Genomic DNA, 27,461 nt, shown 5'->3' with positions numbered 1-27,461 from the left:
CCACTGGGGTTTTAGGCAACTGGAGGAGCCAAAGCACAAACCAACGTGAGGGGTTGCCCAAGAGACACGTTGAACCAGGAAGGAAAATACCAATCCAGAGTGAAGTGCTACAGGGGTGGGGATGGTGACTAGAGCAATAGATAGGTGGGAGAAAGATGGCCAATCATGAAGTTGGGATTTCTAAAAGAAGACATGTGAAAAACAGAAGATCCAAATGCTGAGGGCAAAGGGGCTGCTGGGAATACTGTTCTGCAGTAGGCCCTGGCCTTTGGAGAATTGTTCTTATGGGTAAACCAGTGCTTCCTGGCTCCCCTAGCTCTTTTTTCTTTTTTTTTTTTTTAAGCAGTCATTTTTCTTAAATATTTATTTTTTAGTTTTAGGTGGACACGATATCTTTATTTTCTTTTATGTGGTGATGAGGATTGAACCCAGTGCCTCACGCACGCCAGGCGAGCGGGCTACCACTTGAGCCACATCCGGAGCCCCATTCCATAGCTCTTTCTATTGGATACCAGATTCAGACCCTGGGGCAGTTGCTCAACTCCACCCCAAGATCTTAAAGGTTGGGGTTGGAGAACACAAGAATATTAGCTGCTTCTTGCAGTCAAACAGGGATCTTGTAGAAGAAATAGGCAGACAGGATCACCAAAGACTCTCATTTTGAACCTGATCTAAATAAAAAAGGCAAGCATTGGGGCCACACAGCGGTGGGGATGGAACCCAGAGCCTTGCACACAAAAGGCAAGTGCTCTGCCACTGAGTTAAATTCCAAGCCCCAAAATTAGTCCTTAAGAGCATCCCTTCCCACCCTTTCCATTCTTCCTGAGTATGAGCACTGATGACTGATTTCAAAAGGGCAGGGATCACCCTTGAGTGATGCTCCTTTGGGGAAGTGACAGCAAAGGGGTGGGATGAGGAAAGAGGTTAGGTTGGAATTACCTAAGATAATATATTTGGCATTAACAAGTGCTCATTAAATCTCGGCTACTACTAAAGTTGGTGAAAGGAAGTAGAAAGGCATTAATAACTAAAGTATTACATTAGTCCCAAATCTTGGGTTTCAGGAAAAAACACATTCAGAACAAGGGATTAGTTTTATTTTCCCATAGGACTTTTTTTTTTTAATATAAAACAAAAGATAAAACACATCTCAACCCTGTAATCTGCCAACATGCCTTGTTTCTACAAGATGCATGCTAGACCAGAAGACTATGCAGCAGAGTCTTTAAAAGCATTTGGTTGAGAGAAATAGAAAAAGCAGACCTCAGAGAAGCCTGGGCAAGCCCAAAGGCTGAGCTCTGTCCTGTGCTCTAGAGCAGTCCTTGTCTTTTCAGATCCTCATATGTCTTCTTATTCACAACATTCCCACTAGAGTCTTCATATTCTTCCTAAAAAGGAAGGGGTATACTTTGTTAGCTAAACTCCTCAAAAGAAACAACTAGAAATAATCTCTGGGTACCTGAGCTCACCTAATCAAATTCCATGGCATACCCTAGTACTACTACTACTTTTTTTTTGGCACTAGGTATTGAACCCTGGGATGCTCTACCATTGAGCAATATCCCCAGCTCTTTTTAAATTTTGAGATTGAGTCTCACGAAATTGCCCAGGCTGTCCTTGGATTTGTGATCCTCCTGCTTCAGCCTTCCGAGGTGGTGGGAAAACAAGCATGCTCCATAGCACCCAGCTATACCCTAGTACTCTGAGTTTGGCGTTTATCTAAGACAGTCTTTCTCAACTGGGGTTCCATAGAGAATTAAATTCTCTTCTAGATATCCAGAAGGGTATAATACACCCTTAGGATATCTGAGTTCAGAGTTCATTCTGATCACTTCCTATGTTTAAAATAAGAAACTCTGGTTGAGAAAGGATGACCCAGGACAACATTTTTCAAATGGTTCCCAAGAACCCTGTCTTTGCCCAGGACTACTGCAGAGGCTGACAGGGAGGCCAAGAAGGCTAAGTTTCCCCACTTCCAGAATCATTCTGCTTTATATATTGGAGTTCTACACTACAGCTAGAAAGGTTTGTTCCCCTCATGCCCCACTAAAAAAGAAATACTAAAACCACAACCTCAAAGAAAGGGAGGCTACGGCCAGTCCCTGTGGAGCTTGGGGTCAGTCACTACCATATTTCATATACATGTCATTTCCCATCCCTGAAATCTGGTGCTTGGATGATGACCGAGACCAAAAGGACATTTCCCACTCTTGTGAGAGGTTCATTTCTTGTGGAATGTTTTTTTTTTTTTTTTTCCCCAAAGGAGACCTAATTACGACATAAGATTCCTTAGTTTATAAATTCCCGACAGGACAAGAGATGGAGTCCACCTTCTTGCCATTCAATATTTCAATGGGAGAACACAATCTCTCTATAGATTCAAAGTGTAACAGATATCACACTAAATTAGGTTTATACCTCAGGAGTAGACTGATAGACTTATCATATTATACTTGCTATTAAAGTAAACCAAGGACCACTTTCACCTCCCTTCAACATGGTGAGGGAACTCTGTCACCTGATGCTGTCCCCAAGGCTGTCCCATTAACACCCACCTCAGTGTCAGGCTGCCATCTTTCTGAAGCCTTCTGAAGTTTCAGCTTGGCCCACACTACAGGTGGAGAAATAAGCAGCAATCAGGACTTACTGGTGTCATTCCACTGGTAAATAGTGCCACAACACTCCCCACTCCCAGAAAGATCCCCCTCTCCTTTGCCTTTGAGACCTTTACCTGCTCCAGACTGGAATTTGGTTCTGAACTTCCTATAGACAAAACTTTTGATGCAAAATTTACCTGATATTGCTTTGTTTTGAAAGAAAAGGAAGATCAAATATAACAAAAGATCTCTTAGAACTGAGAACTGACACTCTTGAAGAAAGAAGTTAACATGGAACAACCCCTGGGAATTACAAAAGAAATTAATCTGCCTTCAAGTCCGTAAAGGAGAGGAAAATAATATTTGATATCATCAAATATATTTACTTAAAGTCTGGTACATATATTTCAAATTCAGAGAAAAAGAGGAGAAATACATGGGCCATATTATATTGTTATACAGTATGTATATACAAATATGTGACAATGAATTCCACCATTATATACAACTATAACACACCAATTAAAAAAAAAAGCAAAAATATGGTAGCCAGAATCTGAAAGGTAAAATGATTCAACAGACTACAGAGACATTAAAATAAAAATTCTGACAATTCAAGAATAGATTATGTGTGGCACACATCTGTAATCCAAGCAGCTCAGGAGGCTGAGGCGGGAGGATCTTGAGTTCAAAAACCAGCCTTAGCAACTTTTGAGACTCTATGTCTCTAAATATAAACAACAGGCTGCCAATGTGGCTAAGTGGTTAAGTGCCTCTGGGTTCAATTCCTGGTACCAAAATAACAAAATAAAACAAAAAACAATGGAGGAAAAGGGTAGAGCAGTAGTGGATATGTAACTCTTCATAGAAATCTGGAAGTCATTAGGAAAGAATGTGATCATCACTGGGGGCCTGAGTGAGTTCACTAAGAATAAGTCAAGGGGCTGGGGATGTGGCTCAAGCGGTAGCGCGCTCGCCTCGCATGCATGCGGCCTGGGTTCGATCCTCAGCACCACATACCAACAAAGATGTTGTGTCCGCCGAGAACTAAAAAATAAATATTAAAAATTCTCTCTCTCTCTCTCCTCTCTCTTAAAAAAAAAAAAGAATAAGTCAAGCAAACTAACTCAATTTCCTGTTTTTGATGGGATATTGAACAATAAAAAAATCACAGATAGATAAGGGATATCATGATTTTAGTAAAGAAATTACTTTTAGGGGCTGGGGATGTGGCTCAAGCGGTAGCGCGCTCGCCTGGCATGCGTGCGGCCCGGGTTCGATCCTCAGCACCACATACCAACAGAGATGTTGTGTCCGCGGAGAACTAAGAAATAAATATTAAAAAATTCTCTCTCTCTCTCTCTCTCTCTCTCCTCTCTCACTCTCTCTTTAAAAAAAAAAAAAAAAAAAAAAAAAAAAAAGAAATTACTTTTAGAGATAATATCCATGGATTTCCTTAAAATATGTAAATAAACCATGCTACCATTATAAATAAGATGGAAATGTGGCTTAGGGGCAGAGCATTTTCCAAGCAAACATAAGCACCTCAAAAAAACCAAAAACAACAAAGGAAAGCAGTACAGTATGGAGGAAGGAGAAAAGACTGTTTTAGGACAGTCATGGGTTTGACCCCTGGCTTTTTCCATGTACAAGCTATTTGACCTTGGAAAAATTACCTAACTTCTATGGACTTTAGATTCTTTTGAAAACATGGGTAACCCACTACTTTACTGGTTGTTCTTTTTTTTAAAAAAATTTTTTTTGTAGTTGTAGATGGACAGAATGCCTTTATTTGTTGATTTTTATGTGGTACTGGGGGATTAAACCCAATGCCTCATGCATGGTAGGCAAGAGCTCTGACCCTAAGCTACAGCTCCAACCCTCACTGGTTGTTCTTAAGACTAAGTATACAATATCTCTTATTTGTCACCCACATAGTAGGCACTTGATAAATGATAACTAGTAATATTAAACTTAATAAAAAAGAGTGACTTTAGATCTTACTCCTCAAACTCTAAAAATAGCCTAGAAATGAAGATGAGGATGATGATAGCTTACATTTAGTCACTAGATACATGTTATGTTATGGTGTGGTTATGAACATTCACCTGTGCTATTACTTCACTTAAACTTCAAGACAACTTCATGAAGTAGATATAGTATTACCATCCCCCTCTTAATAGATGAAGAAATCGAAGAGCTAAGGGAAGTAACTTGCCCAGGAGTCTCACAGCTAGTTAAGTGGTGAAGTGTTAGCTTGTACTCCAATAGACGGCTTCTCTGGATTTTTGTGTGTGTGTGTGTGTGTGTGTGTGTGTGGTGTTGGGGATTGAACCTAGGGCCTTGTGCATATGAGGCAAGCACTCTACCAATTGAGCTATATCCCCTGCCCCAAGAGACTGCTTCTGTGGGGTTCGCATTTTTTTTTTTTTAATTTAGTTATAGATGAACACAACACCTTTATTTTTATGTGATGCTGAGGATCAAACCCAGGTCCTCCCACATGCCAGGTAAATGCTCTATCACTGAGCCACAATCCTAGCCTTGTTTTTTTTTTTTTCCGGGGGGAGTCACATCCTCACCCCCATTTTGTATTTTATTTAGAGACAAGGTCTCACTGAGTTGCTAAGCGCTGCTGAGGCTGCCTTTGAACTCCTGATCCTCCTGTCTTAGCCTCCTGAGCTGCTGGGTTACAGGCGTGCACCACCACACCTGGCTCCCAACCCTGCATTCTTAACCACATGAAATTCTACTGGAAATGTTTTTGATCCAACTTCAACCTTGAACAGAACACATCAAAACATAGAGAACCTGACAGAATCCATCAACCAAATCCTAGGGTAAAGGGTCCTGAAAAGATGGATGGGAAATTAAAAGCAGAAAAACAAATTTTTTTTGAACAAAATGGTAAAGAATATAGATTGAAGACAAAACAATATCTACAGAATCATTATGGGAATGAAAAAAGCATAGAATTTGCAGTGTTTCAGATAATCAAGATATAATCACCATGTATGCATAATTCAACCAAATAATATATATTAAAATATCTGTGCAAAATGGATAGTTTCAAGTCTACTATATAATTTGTGTAAATGAGAAGTATAAACAAACCTAACAAAAGCCAAGATATTCTTCCCAGGAAAGGAAAAAATATAAATAGAGCAATTAATATACTTAGTATAAAAAGCTTAATACCTCTATATAATCAAGAGTATTGATGACTGGGTTAAAAACAGACAACACTTGCTGCCAAACTTTATTACTTTTTAGAGACATGGACTTGCCAAGTTGCCAGGCTGGCCTTGAACTTACTCTCTTTCTGCCTCAGCCTCCCAGGCAGCTGGGATTATAGGCATGTGTCACTGCCTGATGCTGCCAAACTTTTGATGGCTGAGTAAAGGCAATGAACCACAATGGGAGTGATTAATAAAGTTACAAAATTGAGTTTATGTGGCTTAAACAACACAATAAATTATATGCAAAGCTGGCAGAAATACAAGAAATAAAATTTAAGTATAAAATGTTCCTATCAGAATTAAATATGAATAGATTATAAAGTATAAAACTAAAGACTTGAACACTGCAGGAAGAGCAAACCAATCCACATATGGAGAGAAGTACTTCTTTTCAACAAATCGTTGATATATATTTGGATGCAAAAATACAACATATCCTGGGCTGGGGATGTACCTCAGTGGTACCAGCGCTTGCCTAGCTGGCTCAAGAGCCTGGGTTCCATCCCCAGCACCACAAAACAAAAACAACAACAAAAACATATCCTAAAGACAGAATTCTACACCTTTCAGCAAGGGCCAAGAAAAATAATTTTTTTTTAAATATATTTTTTTTTAAAGAGAGAGAGAGAGAGAGAGAGAGAGAGAATTCTTTAATATTTATTTTTCAGTTTTCGGCGGACACAACATCTTTGTTTGTATGTGGTGCTGAGGATCGAACCCGGGCCGCACGCATGCCAGGCGAGCGCGCTACCGCTTGAGCCACATCCCCAGCCCAAAATAAAAATTTTAAAGAGTTCAAAGTGTTCAAACAATCAGGATTAAAAGTACTCTTTTATAAAAAATTTTTTTTTTATTAGTTATTGATGGGCCTTTATTTGTTTAGATGTGGTGCTGAGAATTGAACCCATGCTAGGCAAGCACTCTGCCACTGAACCCTAGCCCCTAAAAGTACTCTTTAAAATAATTTTTATTTCTTGGTGCTTTAACACTGAGCCACATCTGGGACCCGTTTTATATTTTATTTAGAGACAGTGTCTTGCTAAGTTGCTTGCTAAGTCTCGCTAAATTGCTGAGGCTGGCCTTGAACTTGGAATCCTCCTGCCTCAGCCTCCAGAGTCCCTGGGATTACAGGTGTGCACCACCCCAGCCCGCTTAATTACTTTTTTTAAAAAAAATATTTGTTGGGCTGGGGATGTGGCTCAAGCGGTAGCGCGCTCGCCTGGCATGTGTGCGGCCCGGGTTCGATCCTCAGCACCACATACCAACAAAGTTGTTGTGTCCGCCGAGAACTAAAAATAAATGTTAAGAATTCTCTCTCTCTCTCCCCGATGTTGTGTCCGCCGAGAACTAAAAATAAATGTTAAGAATTCTCTCTCTCTCACTCTCTCTTTAAAAAAAAAAAAAAAAAAAATATTTGTTCTTTTTAGTTATAAATGAGTGTGCAGTCTATTATGACATATTTATATAAACATGGCGTATGTCTTATTCTAATTAGGATTCCAGTTTTGTGGGTGTAGAGGATGTTGAGATTCACTGAGTTGTATTCACACACGCACATAGGAAAGTTATGTCAGGTCCATTCCACTGTCTCTCCTATTCCTATCTCCCTCTTCCCTTTATTGTCCTTTCTGTAATCCACTGAACTTCTATTTCCCCCTTGCACCCCAACTGTTTAATTACTTTTTAAAACTAAAAAAAGTTGGCCACAGTGGCACGCGTCTGTAAATCCTGGCAACTTGGGAGGCTGAGGTATTCTTGGCAACTTTTTTTTTTTTTTAATTTCTTATAGTTGTAGATGGAGAGCATGCCTTTATTTTATTAATGTGGTGATAAGGATCAAACCCAGTGCCTCACACATGCTAGGCAAGTGCTCTGTCACTGAGCTACAGCTCCAGCCCCGTTGGCAACTTTTAGTGAGACCATATTTCAAAATAAAATAAAAAGTACAGAAAATACAGCTCAGTCACAGCACCCCTGGGTTCCAATCTTAGTACCAAGAAAAGAGCGAGCAAGCAAGGAAATAAGCTCAGAGAAAACATCTTTACTAAATAAAGCTCTAAGTACAACATATCAAAACCAGATATTTCTAATGAAGTCCTTATAGAATGACATCTAGTAAATGTTTGTATTAGAAAGAATAAAGCAAAAAAGAGAATAAAGTTCTTGATTAAAGATTTAAGAAAGGAATAAACAAGATCACAGAAAGCATTAATAGGAAAAATAATAAAACTCAGAATAGAAATGAAACATGTGGTTCTCTACTTTGTCATAAGAAATTACGATAGTTATTAAATAAACATCTTCTTAGAGCATTTCCTTGTATAAAGGACTACATATCTGTGTAAATTAGCAATTTTCTTTTTCTTTTTTTAAAGAGAGAGAGAGAGAGAGAGAGAGAGAGAGAGAGAGAGAGAGAATTTTAATATTTATTTTTTAGTTTTTGGCGGACACAATATCTTTGTTTGTATGTGGTGCTGAGGATCGAACCCGGGCCGCACGCATGCCAGGTGAGCACGCTACCGCTTGAGCCACATCCCCAGCCCTAAAATAGCAAGTTTCAAGCAACAGAAAAGAATATAGCACATAATCTAATCCATTTTATGTCATAAATATGGTTCTGATCACTAAACTTGACTATGTCTCAAAACAAACAAACAAACAAACAAAAAAAGAGCTTATCTTATTTATGGATATAAATACAAAACTTCTAAACAGAATCCTAACAAGTTAAATCAGTACATTAAATTATCTATTGTCTAGTATGAAACAATTTAGGAATGCTGTTATATTCAATTCCTAAGAAAAGAAAAAGTGGTAAAATCTTACTACAACTATTTTACAAGTTAGTACAAGCTGGGTGCAGTAGTGCTCACTTGGAATCCCAGCAGCTTGGAAAGCTGAGGCAGGAGGATCTTGAGTTCAAAGCCAGGGCTTGATCTAATCTTATTCTTATGTCCTGAAGAGTAATAAACTAACTAAGAAGTGAAGAGTAATAAATTAACTAAGGCAAATTATAGGAAATAAGAAATACAGAAAAATGAACTGTGGAGCTGGGGTTGTGGCTCAGTGCTAGAGCACTTGCCTAGCATGTGTGGGGCACTGGGTTCGATTCTCAGCACTGCATACAAAAATAAAATAAATAAAATAAAGGGTCATAAACAACTGAAAACAAAACTATGATCTATTTTTTTAATATAAGCTTTTTTTGGTTATAGATGGTCATCATATCTTTATTTATTTTTATATGGTACCGAGGATCCAACCCAGTGCCACACATGCTAAATAAGTGCTCTACCACTGAGCCACAACCCCAGCCCCTTGTGATCTATTTATTAGTGCTGCAGAAATAAAAAAATACATCTAAAGATATGAATGCATTCAAAATATGGTGTTGATTCATTCTATGAAATTTTATTACTACTTAAATTTTCTCCCAACAAAATAAAGGGCAAAAATGGGAAAATAAAGAAGCTAATTAAGGGGGCTGAGGATATAGCTCAGTTGGTAGAGTGCTTGCCTCACATGCACAAGGCCCTGGGTTCAATCCCCAGTACCACCACCAAAAAAAAAAAAAAAAAAAAAAAGAAGCAGCAGCTAATTAGGTAATAAGACATGTTATGACTCTTATTGGAAACACTTTTGATCCTGTTTAGAAAATTATTAAGGAAAGGTATGAAAGCAAGGAGAAAAGTCCCCAAAGCTAACTACACACAAAAAATGCAGTGAAGAGTCCCCAGAATCCATGGGTTAAATCAGGATCAAGGAGCTCTTCTATTTGGGTTGGCCATGGAGCATCTGACAACCTGAAATGGGAGCCAAGGGAGCTGCCTGGGCAAGAAAGCTGAGCAGCGGGCTGAGTGCAGCAGAGAGTGAGCACCTGTAATGTAACAGTGGAGTGGTAAAGTCCCTTTTTTCTCAGTTTTATCAGCCTCAAGTGAAACTTGACAGAAAAGAGATGAATCAGAAAGAAAAGAGTCTGCCAGGAAGATGTTAATGGTAGAAAAAACTACTACTGTCAGGAAGGTAGGAAGCCTTGGACTGAGGGACCCTGGGTGCCTTGGCAGCACATTTCCTGATGTGCACTCCACTTCACACTTTCTCCACAAAGCGTTTCTACTTTTCCCCCTTTATATCAGTGGTTCTTAAATTAAAATAAATTCATAAAAATAAAAATACGATCATTCACTCAATCTTGCATACAGGGGAGTTCACAAACTCAGGTTAATCAAAAGCCTTGTTATAACTCTGCTCTGGGCTCTTCTCAAGGGGGGAAATAATCAGTACTACTAACTCACTCCCTTCAAAAAAGCAGTAATTATATGAATGCTCTAGCTTTTATATATCCACAGCCTACTGCCCCTGGACCTAGATACACCAGGTACTGGGAGAGTGAGTCGCCAAGAGAAGTGGCCACTTGGTCTGGACTAGAGAGCAGTCAACAAGCTTACTTACAGGAGACAGCATCTTCAATCTGTGTCACATTAGCAAAGTGGGCAGTGTTTGGAATGCCCAAACACCTCATGCCATGGGCATGACGCCATTCCTGGAACAGAAAAACAAAAGAACAATGTAAAATGGAAACAACTGAAGCAGAGCACTAATTCTATTTTATTCATAAACTCTACCCTGAACCTGTGCAAAAGACTCCCAACTAAAGGCAGCATTCTTTTAGTGGTTTATATTTATAAATAGCTGGCTATGACTGACAATAGATTGATATTTTTTTTCTTTTTGGTACAGGGATTGAACTCAGGGGCACTCAACCACTGAGCCACATCCCCAGCCCTATTCTGTAATTTATTTAGAGATAGGGTCTCACAGAGTTGCTTAGCACCTTGCTGAGGCTGTCTTTGAACTCTTAATCCTCCTGCTTCAGCCTCCTGAGCTGCTGGGATTACAGGCACGTACCACTGTGCCTGGCTGGGTTGATATTTCAAAGCCAAACTGCACAGTCTCAGATTTACAAAACCTAGATTCTAGATTCAATTGTCTTACAGACAAAATCTCTGGGTCAAAACCACAGAAAAACAATTCTAACCTGTAGCCTACTGTGCTGTGGGAGAAGCTGACAGCCCTAGCAACATCCACCACCAGCATAAGGGATATGATGGCAGGTAGGCATCATCTTTGTAAGTAAAGGAGAACATGGTATTAGGTAGAAGAGAGGATGTGAAAGAGAGTAGGGAGAGATACTAAAATAATGACAATTTTGGCTCTCGGATGGCAAACGACATGGGCTTTATTCTAGATGCCAAACCCAATCATTCAGTGGTATTAAGAAAGATTCAGAGCAAGAGACTCAGAAGAAAGGACCCTAGGATCAACTAGCAGCATGGACCTAGGGGAGTTAATACAAATTCACCATCCTTGGTCTAGCATATGAAAATTTTCCTTTCAAGTACTAAGAACTGAAGGCAGAAATGAAACAAAGGTGAGTCCATTTTCTAGAGTACTACTCAGACAGTGCCTTGTCTCAAGAATTGCTTGATAAATTTCAGAACCTTGCAGAGTAATAACCTAGGGTCAGAAATTATCTAAGATGCTAGCAGAAACAAAAGAGAAATAAAAGAATAGCAAGAGGAAACCGAAATGATGCCCAATAGCTGAGTGATAGAATGCTTCCAGAAACCGTCTCAGGTATTCAAGGCAAGCATTGTTGCCAAGGGCCAAATGCCATGGATTCTTTTTCCCTTCAGCTCTAGACACTAGTGGTCCTCGTGGGTTGCTTCTGTCCTTCTCTAAAGGTCTCATGTTTCTGCTTCATTCTCAGGAAATAAGGCTCTGAATTCCTTACAGCAAAGTGCCGCTGGAAGGCCTTAGGCCCTCGGTAGGTGTAGTTTCCACAAATCTCACAGTTGTAGTTGATATTCAGGCCATGAAGCTTATACAGCCAGTAGGGAATGGGCTAAAAGAAACCAAATGAAAAAAAGCATCAGTTTACTAAGGTTTGCATCTGCTTAAAGGTTGGGGAGCAGAGAAAGTGGTAGTGTGGGACTAACTTTGCCATCCCAGCCGAGGGGCAGGTTTTTGGGGTTGTAAATGATCTCATTCTCTTCATCTTCACTTTCACTCTCACTAATCTGCTCTTCCTCCTCCTCTTCTCGCTCTTCTCCAGTCCTGGCTTGCTTGCGTTGTACATTTTCATGAGTAAGTTGTCGCTGTTCCTAAGGAAGGTCATAAATGAAAAGGAAAGTCAGGACAAGGTAGTGCAGAACAAGAACGAAAATTTCCTTTTTTCCTATAACCCTTGCTGACACCTCATTTCCAAGGATTAGGTTCTTTGTTGTAGAATAGGGCAAGTCCTGCCATCTTACCAGAATTCCTTTTCAGCAGGTCCTACTGAAACATTTCCTGAACCAGTCATTTCTTCTTCCTGCTGTTACTACTCTAATCAAGGTGATGAACTTCCAACTCATTCCAGGTATCCCCATTCCAAACCAGTTTCAATTTTGCTGCCATATCTATCTATTAATAAAAGCAAATCCAATGGTGTACTGTCCTCCTTAAGGATTTTTTTCCCCTTCTTTTCTTTTTGCAGTGTCAGAGATTGAACCCACAGCCTCACACATGCCAGGTAAGCATTCTACCACAGTGCAATACCCCCAGCCCTTAAAGAATTTTATTGGTTTCCTACAGTTTATAGGACAGTTTAGACGAAGTCCAAATTTCCATCATAACTCTCCAAAATTTTCTCTGACCACTCCTTCCCCAACAAAGCATACTCCAGACCAATTAACTTATTTCAGGAAGATGCAATTTCCTTTCATAATGTTGTACCTGTGTCCTTGCTGTTTCCTCTAACTTGAAACACCTTTTCTCCCTCTTTTTGCTTAGAAAACTAAATCTCAGTGTATTATGCTATGTTCACATTACAATTATTTGTCTCCCTTGACAACAATATGAGTTTAAGGACAAGAGCCCATGAGAATACACACTATTGTACCCCCAAATTTAGCATAATGTCTGGAAATCAACAGATGTCAATCAATGGCAAAAATCTTATTGGTGCATGAGAGCAACTTCTGGAAACCATTAGTTGAAATTGGAATTCCAAAGAGAGGTGCCACCTCCTGGCAGGCAAGGTGAGATGCTCTCAGAGAAGGGAGACAGTGGTGGGTATTTTGTCAACAGCATGATGCCCATGGCCACCTAGCCAATCTTCAGAGGACTGGTAACTCAGTCTGCTGAACATACTAGGACAGCCAAGTTTGTTCACTATGGATAATGTGTGTACTCAGGGTTTAATATCTGGCTAGCCTTTCACTGAAAGCAATCATAAGAGAATCAACAAGTTCCACAGCCACAAAATAGCAGGGTCCTCAAACAAGGGCAGAATGAACATGTCCATGGCAACTGACAAAGATATGTAAACAAATTCTCTGGGCCACTCTGAGAGCACCTGCAAAGGGAATTGTTCCAAGAGCAGCTGGGAATTGCACATAAGCAGACATGCCAGAATAGATTGTATGGAGGACTCCCTGAGACTGTGCATCTTCTCTGAATGAGTATAGCACTTTCTTCCCCTTCTCCTCTCAGAAAGGAAGAGATGTGGGGCTGGAGAAATAGCTCAGTTGGTAGAGTGCTTGCCTTGTATGCACTAGGCCCTGAGTTAATCCCCAGCACTAAAAAAAAAGAGAAAGAAAGAGATGTTTCTCCCATTCCTCCTTCTTTCTCTTGAGACAGGCATCCTGGGCAGGCCAGGCCTTTCTCCCCTCTAACCATCTTTCAACACTTAAGAGAGGGCTGGGGATGTGGCTCAAGCGGTAGCGCGCTCGCTTCGCATGTGTGTGGCCCGGGTTCGATCCTCAGCACCACATACCAACAAAGATGTTGTGTCTGCCGAGAACTAAAAAATAAATATTAAAAATTCTCTCTCTCACTCTCTCTTAAAAACAAAACAAAACAAAACAAAAACACTTAAGAGAACATAAAAGCATGTTTATAGCCAGCTTTCTGCTGCATCAAGCTACCCTACCCAAATTTCTCAGAATCTTCCTGACATCTAAGAAAAGCCTTTCCATAATACTTCACACCAAAAGCTTCTGTGGGTGGCTTTTTTCTTACTTGTCTTTTGACAATCTGCTTCTTGTGCCACTCCTTGGCATATGTTGAAGTTCAGGCAAAGAGTTTGTACTGTTATGGTTACTATGTTGGCAGGGGAATCTATTCTCTTTACTTGGTCTTACAGGAATTGGGCAGCTGTGGGAATATTACCCAACAACAGAACAGGAATCTACAGAAGGTCCAAGGACCAAGAGAATCCTATTTTGTACTGAACTGATTTATTACCTACTCCTTCCTCTTACGACCTGGGGGTGGTGGGGCAGGGGGTCGGCGGGGGGAAGGGGCGAGGGGGGGAACCTACCCCTTCTCTCTTACTCCTATTCATAGCCCCCAGCTGTGGGAGACCATCCTTGCACATGACTTGAGATTCCTCCCCAGCTGGGTGTGAGGCGTTCAGTCGCAGAAATGTGGCAGAGCTTTCCCCACCCTTCTTGGGTTCGAGAACGTGTCCGTGTGGAGGCGCATCTTACCACTATCCTGGGATCCAATCACCTCATCTGACCTTGCAACAATGACCCCCTTGACCTTCATTGGATGGGATTTTCCCCAGTATTTTTAGTTCCCCAATAAAAGCCCTCTCCCTAGCATATTCTCTTTCTCTCTCCCTCTCTGGCCTCTTCTGTAAAACCTTGCTGCCCCCCTGGGGAGCTTGAGGCTGAGAGCTGGAGGAGCCATCCAGGAGCTGGTTTAAAGGTAAAACTGTGTGTCTGTGTCTTTAGTTTAAACTCCCCGAGAATTTTCCCTAGTGACTGAACCATTCCTGTCTGTGCTGGCCGCAGACTAAACCCAACAGAGTACTCACCCCAAGAATCTCCACGTATTCATAAATCTGGGCTTCCAGGAAAGCAATGTCTTTGTTCCTCTCAGTGTCTCTAAGAATAAGAAACAAGCTATATCACTCAGGAGTTCTTTCTTTCACCCGGAACTTTGTTTCCTCAGTCTGGGAACATTTATATTATATTTGCATTAAAAATTACAAGCATAGGGCTGGGGATGTGGCTCAAGCGGTAGCGAGCTCGCCTGGCATGCGTGCGGCCCGGGTTCAATCCTCAGCACCACATACCAACAAAGATGTTGTGTCCGTCGAGAACTAAAAAATAAATATTAAAAAAAAAAATTCTCTCTCTCTCTCTCTCTCCTCTCTCACTCTCTCTTAAAAAAAAAATTACAAGCATAGAAGAAAATAGCTATGAAAACTAATGCTCTGTTCATTTTAGGACTCACGGAAGTCCTGAGATTATTTCTTAGAATGCATGGAGGCTTCCCTTTTGAACTCACCCACAAGATGAGAGACCTGTTAAGACCATGTCAATTGACATCGTTATATTTATGAAGGAAATGTGGTAAAGAAGAACCAGCTCTGCATGTAGGTAGATCTGGGTCAAAAACACTAACTCTTGCTACTTAGTAACTGCAGGACACAGTTACTGCACTCTACAATTTTTCTGAAACCTCATCTGAAAAATCAGGATAATAACTACTTTTCAGGGTTGTTGTGAAAATTGGAAAAAAATATAAAAAGGACTGGGGATGTAGCTCAGTGATAAGGCACCCCTAAGTTCGATCCCTAGAATCAAAATACATACACACATAATTAGATAGATAGATAGATGAAAATTCTCCACTGTGGTAAAATTCTGCATGGGAACAAAATTTGAGAATTACAGCAAATGTGCCACCTGAGCCACTCACCGCTTAGTGCCCTTTGATTTTGGATTTTTTGCAAACAGAGAGGTGTCAAGAGATTCCAGGGACTTTCCTTTGGTGCTGAATAGCCTCTGGGCTCGCTCTTCTAGGGTCCTAAAAAGATAGGAAGGCAGAGAACATTAGGGTGACTTTACTAAACCCAGTTTTGCTTATTTTTTTTTGAAAGATGGGGTGACCAAAAAAAAGTAATCAGCTACTTATAGGATCACACAAACATGACAAACAAGACAGCCTTGATGGAAAAAAAACAAAACAACAGTCTCTTACCCACCACATTTCAGGCCTAAAGCTAAGAGTGCAGACTTCAATCTGTCCAGACCCAGGGAAGCCAACTCCTGTACAAAGAAATAAGTTACTACATTATATGGATACATTTTGGTAAACTACTAATTAAGGCTGATGGATCTGAGTTCTTAAGGGTATGGCTAGAGCACACATTCCATACCTAATCCCCTAGCAGAAAGCTGAAACTCTTCACAGGACTGACACAGTAGTCATATTCATACTTAACTAAACTGGTCGTATTCCCTTACCACTACTATCGCTTAATGTACAAGAATCATTTTGGAGTTTTCAGACTACTTAGATACAATTTTTTCTTTTTATGTTCCATATTCCTTATAGATACCTGCTCCCACAAAATGGTGACTTATATTATTAGAGTCAAGGCATTAAAGACAGGAAAGAAAATTATTCCTTTGTAAGAGGAACAGGTGAGACCAATACTGCTGCTACAAAAACCTACCTCCCAGGAGGAAAATGCAGAGAGGTCAAGATGGGCTCCAGCATGGGTCAGGGCACTGCTTGTCTCTTTCTGCCAAGAACAATAATATGATGTTTATTAAGATTCAGGCAAATGGAACCATTAAAGTTATTAGGTACTGGATGGCTTCCTTCTTATACATATATGTTAATGAGGATCAAGTTCCTATGGGAACAAGGCAAAAAAGCACATGATCCAGTCTTTCCCTCGAAATTCCAGAAAAACTCAAACTTATTCCCAGGAGTGAAAACATATAGATTGCTACCACAAAATCTGATAAGTTTTTGGTTAGCAGGAACCACACAGCAATTGTGATGTAGCTGATGAAAATACTGGGCCCATGCAAATGGTCCCTGATAAACTCTGTCGCAGGGTACACAAAGAAAATCCAGTACACTTGGTAGGGAACACCTCATGGCCAGTGCTGATACCAAGGGACTGGCATCCAATGCCCTGAAGTGGAGGCTCAAGATTAAAATACAACAATTAGTTCAATTCTCTGGCTCATCCTCCACTTGCACCTCTAACACCAAGGAAGCTCACCGGCCATCCAGGAAAGGTTCCATTATCCCACTTCTTCTCAAACTCAGTCTGAATCTTCCCAAAAAGTTCGTTCTGATCTTGAAGGGGTTTCACTCTATCTGTGTAATCCTGAAGGTACTCAAGCAGCATCTCTAGGTATCTACAGAGGAACATGCAATACAAAGAAGGCAAATAGGGTTTCTATCTTTGATATATTTCTATGCCCTATAGACTATACTTAAAATTCTAATAATAATAGTTTTTGAAATAACACTCATATTATATTATTATTATTATTATTATTTTGGCAGTGCTGGGATTAAAACCAGGGCTTCATGCCTGCTAGACAAATGTACAACCACTGAGTTACACCCCTAGCCTACTTCTCAACTTTTGTGGGGAGGGGCACTGGGGATTCAACCCAGGAGTGCTTTATCACTAAACTACATCCCCAGTCCCTTTTATTTATTTTGGAGCAGGGTTTCTTGCAAAGGTGCTGAGGCTGGCCTCGAACTTACAATCTTCCCACCTCAGTCTCCCTGGTCATTAAATACAGGCAGGTGTTACCACCCTTGGCCAAATACTTTTTTTCTTTTTGTGTACTAGGAACTAAACCCATGGCTTCATGCATGCTAGGCAAATGCTCTCCCACCACGCTATATCCCCTATATTTGTTGCAGATAAACAGAATGCCTTTATTTTATTTATTTTTATGAGGTGCTAAGGATCGAACCAGTGCCTCACTCATGCTTGACAAGCACTCTGCCACTGAGCTATGGCACTAGCTTCTCCACATACTTATTATGGTACCGGGAATTAACCCAGAGTGCTTAGCCACATCCCTGGCCCTTTTTTCTTTTTTAAGTTATACGTGGGCACAATATTTTTGTTTATTTATTTTTATGTGGTGCTGAGGTTCGAATCCAGTGCCTCATATATGTGAGGCAAGTGCTCTGTCACTGAGCAACAACTCCAGCCCATCCCTGGCCCCTTTTATATTTTAGTTTGAGACAGGGTCTTGCTGAGTTGATGAGACAGGCTTTGAATTCATGATCCTCCTGCCTCAGCCTTCCGCACTGCTGGGATTACAGGTGTGCACCATTGCACCCAGCTCCCATGCTTATTTTTAAATGAGCTTATAAATTTACTTTTTCCAACATGATTTTAATTCTCTTCTTCCCTACCTCCTTTCATCCTTATGACATAATGACAAGTACAAAGGTCTTAATTTAATCCACAAATGAAAGATTTTAGGTAAAAGAAAATGAAAAGAGATTATGAGTACAGGATCACTAATCAGGGGCATTATTAACACAAACATAAGCTTCCATTTAATATCACATCCAGGCACCTCACTTCAGCTGCAAGCTGAGAAAGTCTAATTTTTCCTATTAAACTCCAAAAACACAGTTCCCTGAACAGGAGACTTCCTCCTATAATTAGAAAAAAATAAAAACAGTATTGGCAACAAATAAACCCTTTTTCAAAGCCAGAGTATTCAAATGCTTTAAAACCATCATAGCCGGGCATGGTGGAGCAGGCCTATAATTCCAGCAATTGAGGAGGCTGAGGCAGGAGGATCACCAAGTTCAAAGCCAGTCTCAGCAATTTAGCAAGGCGCTAAGCAACTCAGTGAGACCCTGTCTCTAATAAAATACAAAATAGGGTTAGGGATGTGGCTCAGTGGTCAAGTGCCCTGAGTTCAATCACCAGTAACTGCCCCTCCTCCAAAAAAAATCCCAAGAAAACCATATCATTTGTAATACTTATTCTCATCCTCCAATAAACCTAGAAGTCATTCATGTGCACCTTTTAGGCAAAAAAATTCAGAACTTCCCTTAAACTTGACATTATCCTCTAATCCAATCTGGCACAGACCTGGAAGCTCTGAATGCCTACCTCTTATACTCTGCATTCTTCCTTTCTTTAGGAATGTCAAATAACTGGTCAAAGATGGACAGGTACGTGATATAATCCAGCTTCTACAAAGAAAGGCCAAAAGAATCAGTTAAGTGATTACATTAAGTTAAAATACAAGGGCTGGGGATGTGGCTCAAGCGGTAGCGCGCTCGCCTGGCACGCGTGCAGCCCAGGTTCCATCCTCAGCACCACATACAAACAAAGATGTTGTGTCCGCCAAACACTAAAAAATAAATATTAAAATTCTCTCTCTCTCTTAAAAAAAAAAATCTTAAAAGAAAGAAAAGTTACAATACAACCTCAAATAAGCGAGATCAAAATTGAGTATTCTTGGGGCTGAGGGGTGCAGCTCAGAGGTAGAGTTAGAGTTGATTGTCTGGTATGTGCTGAGGGCCTGGGTTAGATTCCCAGCACTGCACAACAGCAACAACAAACCCACAAGTGAAAACTGAGTATTTGCTAATAAAGTAACAAGGCCTAGCTCACTTTAGTTTTTCTTTCCTCCCATTTAATTCCCACAAGTGTTAATCCCACTGACTCATGTAGACTATCAGACATAAACAACTCTACAAAATAAAGATCGAGTCAGTGAACAGTAAACGAAAAGAAACATTTGTCTAACACTGGTAAAAATCATGTTGCAACTCCCACACACTCAGCACTGTGTTCACCCGACACAGGAATCTGATCAGTACTTAAGGGTTAAAAATATATTTTTTTTTACAAAAATAAAAAAATGCTTGTTGCAATAATAAACTAATATGAATAAAATAATACACTTATTGTATTTATAGTAGAATCCTGATTTTAATTTTCAATACCATTTCATTCCAAGAAAGTTAAACACCTCTTTTAATTTATTCAACAGTTACATAACCCAAGGAAAATGCTCTAATTGCTTCATGTCTAGATATTCAACATAACATCCTGACTTAGTTCCTAGAATGAGAACCTCTCCCCCTCCTCCCGGGCCTTACCTCAGATGCCTTCAGATTAATGTACTTGAGGTAACAGTCATGGAGGTCAAGGTACCGTCCATATCCCTCTTCATCTGTGAACTCTACCAGGTCTAAAAGGAATCAGGAATGTCAATGGTTTGAATACTTATAGACCTGCCTTTTCAAATGAACTGCCTGTCCCAAGTTCCATGAGGCACTGAACCCAAATGTCCTCCCTAAAAGTGAAAAGTCCTTAGCTTTCCAAGCTGTTGAATTTGAATTTGGATAGGACAAAATGAACAAATTTGCACATGACCCATTTAGGATGCCAATCTAGCCCAGAAACCAGTAAAAGGAAAACCAGCATGAAAACCTTGTTATCAATTTTTCTGAGGTCCTGTGGGCAATCTGAGCTCTGTCATTAACCTGTACTTTTTCTAGTGATGAAGGAAAATGTTAAGCCTTACTTACTTTGTGCCTCTTCACTTGGATTCTCACGAGCTTTCAGGAGCTCCTCAAATTCCACAGACATAGGCACACAGATCTGAGGGAAAAGAGAAAAAAGCTCAGGTGGGTGTATCAATGTAAAAGTTTTAATGCCACAGAAAAGGGGATTACAGAAAGTTGGCCTTTTTTTTTTTTTTTTTTAAATGGTGCAGGGGATTGAACTTAAGGCCTTGTGCACACAAGGCAAATGTTCTTACCACTGAGCTACAACCCGAGGCTAGAAAGTTGGACTTCTGACATTTGGTCTTCATTTTTCATACAGAACCTATAACTATTCTTTAGCTAACTCACTGCCTTCCTCACTCCTTCTCTTTACCTGGGATTAAACCCATCCAGGGCATTACACATGCTAGGCGAGTGCTCTATCATTAAGCTATATCCTCTGCCCTTTTAAAATTTTATTTTGGGACAGGGTTTTGCTAAGTTGTTGAGGCTGACCTCAAACTTGCAATTCTCCTGCTTCAGCCTCCTGAGTAGCTAGGATTATAAGCTGTTCTACTTACCCAGCTTCTTTTTCTTTTTTGTATTGTTTGACTAAAAGCTGCTGAAGTGCTGCTACAGTGCAGTAGAGCATGCCTATAAACTGAGGAGGGAGGATGGTAAGTTTGAGGTCAGCCTGGGACTCTGTCTCAAAATAAAATACAAAGGAGTGGCTCAGTGGTAGAGTGCTTGCCTAGCACATGTGAGGCACAAGTTCGATCCTCAGCACCACATAAAAATAAATAAACAAAAATAATAGCAGATGGGGCTGGAGTTGTGGCTCAGAGGTAGAGCACTCACCTAGCATGCGTGAGGCACTGGGTTCGATTCTCAGCACCAGATAAAACTAAAAAATAATTATTAAAAAATAATAGCAGAGGGGCTGGGGATGTGGCTCAAGCGGTAGCGAGCTCGCCTGGCATGCGTGCGGCCCGGGTTCGATCCTCAGCACCACATACCAACAAAGATGTTGTGTCCGCCAAGAACTAAAAAATAAATATTAAAAATTCTCTCTCTCTACTCTCTCACTCTCTCTTTAAAAAAAAAAAAATAATAATAATAATAGCAGAGGGAGTAAAAAAAAAAAGGCAGTACCACACACACAAAAAACCTTGATATTATTGCTCTATATATTTAAATATATATATTTGTATAAGCACATTCCTTCCTGCACAAAGATTTTAATTTTGTTTTTTACATAAACAGACTTGCTTTTTTCACTTAATATCTCTTGGGCATCCTTTCAATCATTTATTTAATATTTATTCCTCATCACCTTTCAACCGTGGCTGAAATAAGGTGAACACATTGAATGGTACTCATGTCTTCTCCCTGGTTAGCAGATCATACTCTGTCCTCCAAAAAGGGTTCCATATGTGTGAGAATATATACCTCCATACTACTTCAATAAATAGCTTCTCCTTTCTGGTATTTTTATGTCTTCCTTTTTCCATCTGTTCCTGCCCTATCTTCTGACTCTCGTATTTTTCCTCTTCTATTTCCTGCCAGCCTCTCACATACGTTCCACACTCTACACTTCTACTTACCCATTATCTACCTTTACCCCATGACCAGATTTCATTCCCATTACCCCAATAAAACAGCAATCCTGGCAGCAACCAATCAACAACAGTTGACACTATAACTGCCTTTCTAATAGGATCTTTGTAATGAAAGTCCTCCTAAGCTCTTTTCTGTTAACTACTTTAAGTGTGCTCTATGGCACACAGAAAAGCTCTGACAGTCTCCTTTCATATTCTTTCTCTCCCAGAATGCTGTGATTAACAACTTCAACCATCAAGTCCATGTGATGATTCCCCAAATGTAAATCAAATCTCTCACATGAGCCCTAGTCACCTAATTCAAACTGCTCACAAGACACCTGTAACTAGATATAACACTACTTAAAAATCTATACACGTAAAAACCTGTTGTCTACTCTTTCTTCCTTATTTTTATCAAGAGAACAAACAACTTTCCAGTTCTACAGGCATAAAGGTTCAAAGTAATCTTTGTCATAGTCTTTTCCACTCTTCCCTGAGTCAAGTCTTACTCCCACTTCTCTCACAATTCCTTTGGTCAGCAATGCTTAGTGGGTTCCAGACAACTGAATCATAATCCCTACTCCCTATAATCCTAAGAATACAGCAGGACAGACATTCATTCTCACAAAATATGATAGGTTCATAAAGAATAATCAATTTGAGGGCTGGGACTGTGGCTTAGCGGTAGAGTGCTTGCCTAGCACATGTGAGGCCCTGGGTTTGATCTTCAACACCACATAAAAATAAATAAATAAAGTAAAGGGGCTGGGAATGTGGCTCAGGTGGTAGCGCGCTAGTCTGGCATGCGTGCGGCCCGGGTTCGATCCTCAGCACCACATACCAACAAAGATGTTGTGTCCGCCAAAAACTGAAAAATAAATATTAAAAATTCTCTCTCTCTCTCTCCTCTCTCTTTAAAATAAATAAATAAATAAAATGAAGATATTGTGTCCAACTAAAAAATAAATACATTTAAAAAAAAGGATCAATTTGAAGGAGGCAGACTAGGAAGATATTTCATGATTCCATGAAATATTCATGAAATATCTTCCTCTGGGCTGAATCTTAAAAAGCATGGATGAACTTTGAAAGTGAGTACAGTATCTCTGTGTTAGTTGGATCTTCTAAGTAGAAGATGTTAAGATAGTTTGGAGCACAAACAATTTATTAGGAGTGAGAGAGTCCTTGTGAAAGATTAGGAGAAAACAGGACTTGGTAGAGAGAGACTAGATACAGATTTGACAAAATCTTGATCAACCCAATGAGAAGCTCTGTAGCAAAGATCACTCAACAAAGGAGCCTCAAAATGGACATAAACAGGCAGGCCCTAGGGTCCCTACCATGCTCTCACTGGCTGAGGGCTGCCGAGGATGAGTGTGCTTTGGTTTAAAAGTTGAGGGGGATCCTAAAAAAAACAGTAATAGAGTGTCAGCTAACTAAGCTCCTTGCAGCTAAATGGCAAGTTCTTTCTTGAAGGGACATTTGAACAGCACTTTCATTTTCCTAATATTGTTTCTTTAGTATTCTCTTTGGGTAGGTTGGGAGAAAATACTTTCTAGGTCATACCTCATTTGGGTGCTTCCGGTGGAATTCTTTTATTTGCTTGAGTCTGTTATAGAATTCAGCAAACTCATTGGGTCCTGAAATAGCATTAAGCTCCTCCTTTCGTAATCTGCAATTTCAAGAAAAATCCAAAGAGCACACAAAATCAGTCTCTTAACTAGGGATCCTCAAAAGCATTAACTCCATCTATGACTGTTACTTACCCATCTTTATCATCATACAAATCCCTCAGGTTCCCACTGACCTCCATATATCTCTGAAAGATAATTGCAAACCATCAGAATGAAACAATTTGTGCAACCGTAGAGCTAAGCAACCAACAAGGGCTGTTTGGTCAAACCCCAGGAAAACCTCATGAGATATGGCCTTAAAAGTTCCTGTGCTTTCTAACAACTTTAAAAGACAATTTGGTTCCTGGTTAGTATTTTGGTTCCAGGTTGATATGATTAGTGATGTGATTTGAAGAGTGGAAGAGAGCACCAATTTTTACATACAACTAACTTTTGTGTATGAGATTCATCCCCCTTTGACCCAACAGACATTCCCACCTAAGACCCTCAAAGGTAAAATGGTGGTCCAAGAGATTCAAAAAGCTTGAATGAGGAATACATAAGCTAAATAAAACATCACATAGCTTCCTTTGGAGTCAAAGAATATTAACTCAAGATGGTACAGGTGTGTGGGAGGCCATCCTTGCATGTGATTTGAGTTACCTCCCTGGCTGGGTGAGAGGCGCTTAGGCACATTTTGTGTCCAGAGCTTTCCTCACCCTTCTCAGGTCCAAAGGCTTGTCCATGTGGAGGCGTGTCTGACCACTACCTGAAGACCCAATCGTCGCCCCTGACCTTGGGATGCTGCCCCTCTTAATCTTCATTGGATGGGATTCTCCCCAGAATTTTTTGTTCCCCAATAAAAGTCCACTCCCTGGCATGTTTCTCTCTCTCTCTCTCTCTCTCTCTCTCTCTCTCTCTCTCTCTCTCGCTAGCTTCTTCAGTAATCCTCGCTACCACAATAGGTGGCTAGAGGCTGGAGCTAGGAGGAGCCGTCCTGGAGCTGGTTTAAAGGTAATTAGAGTCTTGTCTCTTTAATTCAAAACTTCCTAGTGGTTTCTCACATCTTGAACCTTCATTTATGAAGCCAGCTGCGGGTCGTGGGCTAAACAGGTGATAGTCACTTCTCCAAAACTTTTGGGACTAGATTTGTTTCCAAATTTAGAATAAGAAAGATATGTTGCTGGGGGATGTGATAGAAGGCATTCCTAACATGTTTAAGGCCCTAGGTTTGGGCTTTACTATTGAGCTACATCCCAAGCTTTTTTATGTTGAGACATGGTCTCACTAAGTTGCTCAGGGCCTCCCTAAATTGCCAAGGCTGGTCTTGAACTTGGGATCCTCCTGCCTCAGTCTCCTGAGTTGCTGGGATTACAGGTGTATGCCACTGCGCCAAAGCTGAGCATATATTAACAATTCTGCACTTCAAGCCCTAGCACAAGCACATGCACCAGCACACATACACACACAAATCTGCAATAACACTTATGTGTTATTTAATTAAATGGGATAAAGACCACAAAAAGCCTCCCATTGATTCAGACCAGGTTTAAATGCCAAAGGAGATCTGATAAAGAGTTATCACCAAATGAACTGTCTCCTCCTCCCCCAAAAAAGCATTCCTTGGTTTTCAGAGCATTTTGGATTTGGGAACTTATATAAGGGTCTGGAGTCCTATAATCTAATTATCTCCTAAAAATCATAAGCTCTGCATAGGCCTTTCATTATTTTCTAAATAGATATCAAATATACTTAAAAGCAAAAAGTATAATATGACAAGCCTCCATTTAACCATCAACCAGCCTTAATAATTATCAATACTTTTAAAAAATAAGAAATTGCATTATCAGCAGGAAAAAGCAGTTTAGAAGCCAAAAATACTATTAAAACAGTATCCTGGGAGGAAAAACACAAGTATACAGCATTCCTCTGTTTTTGAGAAGAGACGGTTATCTTCTGCACCAGAGTCACGGATACCTAAAAACTACTCTTTATACCCCCACAGGATTCGACGTGCTGTAAAGATCATCTTCTCGAGCGAGGAAGAATGAATGAGTTCCCCACGTAGATAAGTGAGGAAAGGACGCCGCAGCACCCTCACATTCAGCAGCCTATGGACAACCTAAGCAGACAACCCGCCACTGGCCAACTCGGTTACCTTTGACCAGCCCTGGTCACGCTGAGACCCCGAAGCTCACCTGCCCTCTTTTCCTGCCCACCCCGACCCAAGAGGAAGCAGACAGCGGGACACTCACATCTTGCATGGCCCGGGTGCGGTGGTCGGAGTTGATCTGGTCCCGGAGCTGAAGAAAGGTAAACAGTGACACAGGGCCGTTAGTTTGAGTTCTGGAGTAGGAAAGGCCGCTCGAGCGGGGCGGAGCTTACTCGCTCAGGTCTTAGCGGCTGCAGCAGAGGAGCCTCCAGGCTGCTGGGCCCCAGGAAGACGGGACCCCGGTGGGAGCAGGGAGGCAGCTCCGGCAGCAGGCGGGGAGAGTGCGGGGAGGATCTGAGGCCCAAGGGAGCGCTCAGAGGTTAAACACGGCCCAGCCCCTGACTAGGCCCCACTCACCGTGGACTTCTTAGTGAGCATCTCTTTGGCCATGACGTCCATGAGCCGTTCTTTCTCTTCATGGTATCGCCGCTGCTGCTCCAGAATTGTCTCCATCTTCCCCTCGCCGCGACACCTCAATTCCGACCACCAACACGGCCGGAAGCAGTTCCTGCCGCCTTACGCGCTTGCGTCCCCACGCTGTGCATCCGACTACACCAAAGTTCCGCGAATCCCGGAAGTGCCTCGGGGACTCGAAAAATGAACACCAGGAGGAAATTCAGTCTGGGATGCCGAGATGGCAACAGTGCCATCTGCTGGTCAGTGAGGTGAAGGCGTGATGCCCAGAGGTTCGCAGGTGCCTCTAGGGGGCATAGAAAATCTAAGAACCTGAGGATAAGCGGGCTCTGGTTTTCCTGTGGTTTGCTGGGGCCAGCTGGGCAGTCAGGAACTGAGAAATTGAAGAGTAGGGAAACTGGAACTTGAACCTTTTTGCTTTCAGTGTGACCTCTGATAGCGTTTTTCTCTTCTGTGGACCTCTGTGTCTTCGTCAGTAAAATGGGGATGATGGTGTTTTTTTAACAAAATTCATATGTGGAAACAACTTCCTAGTCATTAGCAGGGGACTCATTAAATAAAATATGGCATATCCTGGCAGTGAAACGCTGTAGAGCCTTTTAAAATGAAGGCAAGCCGGGCTCAAACACTTGTAACCCAACTACTTGGGAGATTTAGGATTGCATGTTCAAGGCCAACCTCAGCGACATAGTGAGGCCTTTTCTCAAAGAAATTAAAAGGGCTGAGGAGGTAGCTCAGTGGTAGGGCACCCTGGGTTCAACCCCCAATATGGATTTTTAAAAATCCATTCTGAGAAATGAAAACATATATCCATATGTTCATAACATTACTCCACAAAATTGATGCAATCTGATTCCACCAGCTGGTGAATGGATAAACATAATGTGGTACCACATACTATGGGCTATTGTTCAGCAATAAAGGAATGCTACAAAGATGAGCCATGAAAATATCATTCTACATAAAGAAGATAAACTCAAAAATCACACAGTGTATGTACAGATGAAATGTACACAACAGCAAATCCATGGAAGCAGAGGGTAGATGAGTGGTTGCTATGACTGGAGTTAAGATTGGAAGTGACTACAAAGGGACCCAATAACACCTTTTTTGGGGTGATGACGTCCTAAAATTGAATTGTGTTGATAGTTGTGTAGTTCTATTAAATTTTCTAAGATTAATTGAATCAAACACTACAAATGGATGAATCTTAAGCTGGGTGTGGTGGTGCACACTTTTAATCCAGCAACTCTGGAAGCTGAGGCAGAAGGATCTCAAGTTCAAGGCCAGCCTCCACAACTTAGCCAGACACCTTATCTCACAACGAAAATTGAAAAGGACTGAAAATATAGCTCAGTGGTAGAGCACCCCTGGGTTCTATCCCCACTGCATTAGAAAAAGAAAAAAAAAGGATTAATTTTATGGTAAGTAAATTATACTTT

The 27,461-nt window shown here is 40.8% G+C and overlaps 1 protein-coding gene across 1 annotated transcript; it reads right to left on the bottom strand.

Moving 5' to 3' along the window:
* Nucleotides 1–1,080: 1,080 nt before the first annotated feature.
* Nucleotides 1,081–26,810, bottom strand: SF3A3 (splicing factor 3a subunit 3). Its single transcript, XM_081306602.1, has 17 exons — nucleotides 25,963–26,810; nucleotides 25,649–25,696; nucleotides 23,547–23,599; nucleotides 23,347–23,452; nucleotides 20,222–20,294; nucleotides 19,790–19,881; nucleotides 18,792–18,874; nucleotides 16,914–17,052; nucleotides 16,353–16,421; nucleotides 15,875–15,942; nucleotides 15,593–15,700; nucleotides 14,703–14,772; nucleotides 11,836–12,000; nucleotides 11,631–11,741; nucleotides 10,289–10,379; nucleotides 2,556–2,611; nucleotides 1,081–1,388 (listed from the first exon to the last, which is right to left on the bottom strand). Exons 1-17 carry the CDS (start codon nucleotides 26,056–26,058, stop codon nucleotides 1,311–1,313), a joined length of 1,506 nt encoding a protein of 501 aa, XP_081162728.1. The 5' UTR covers nucleotides 26,059–26,810; the 3' UTR covers nucleotides 1,081–1,310.
* Between the last annotated feature and the right edge of the window lie 651 nt (nucleotides 26,811–27,461).

This window comes from Spermophilus citellus (genome assembly GCF_964194105.1).
Source record: "Spermophilus citellus genome assembly, chromosome: 9".
In the NCBI taxonomy this organism is placed as follows: domain Eukaryota; kingdom Metazoa; phylum Chordata; class Mammalia; order Rodentia; family Sciuridae; genus Spermophilus; species Spermophilus citellus.
This window is presented reverse-complemented; position numbering and strand designations above follow the sequence as displayed.

Coding starts and splice junctions, on each gene's coding strand:
- SF3A3 (XM_081306602.1), bottom strand. CDS start 26,058: ATGGAGACAATTCTGGAGCAGCAGCGGCGATACCATGAAGAGAAAGAA. Junction 17,053..18,791: donor AAGAATGCAGAGTATAAGAG/GTAGGCATTCAG, acceptor GTTCCTCTGTAG/ATACCTAGAGATGCTGCTTG. Junction 15,943..16,352: donor CTGCATTTTCCTCCTGGGAG/GTAGGTTTTTGT, acceptor TTCTTTGTACAG/GAGTTGGCTTCCCTGGGTCT.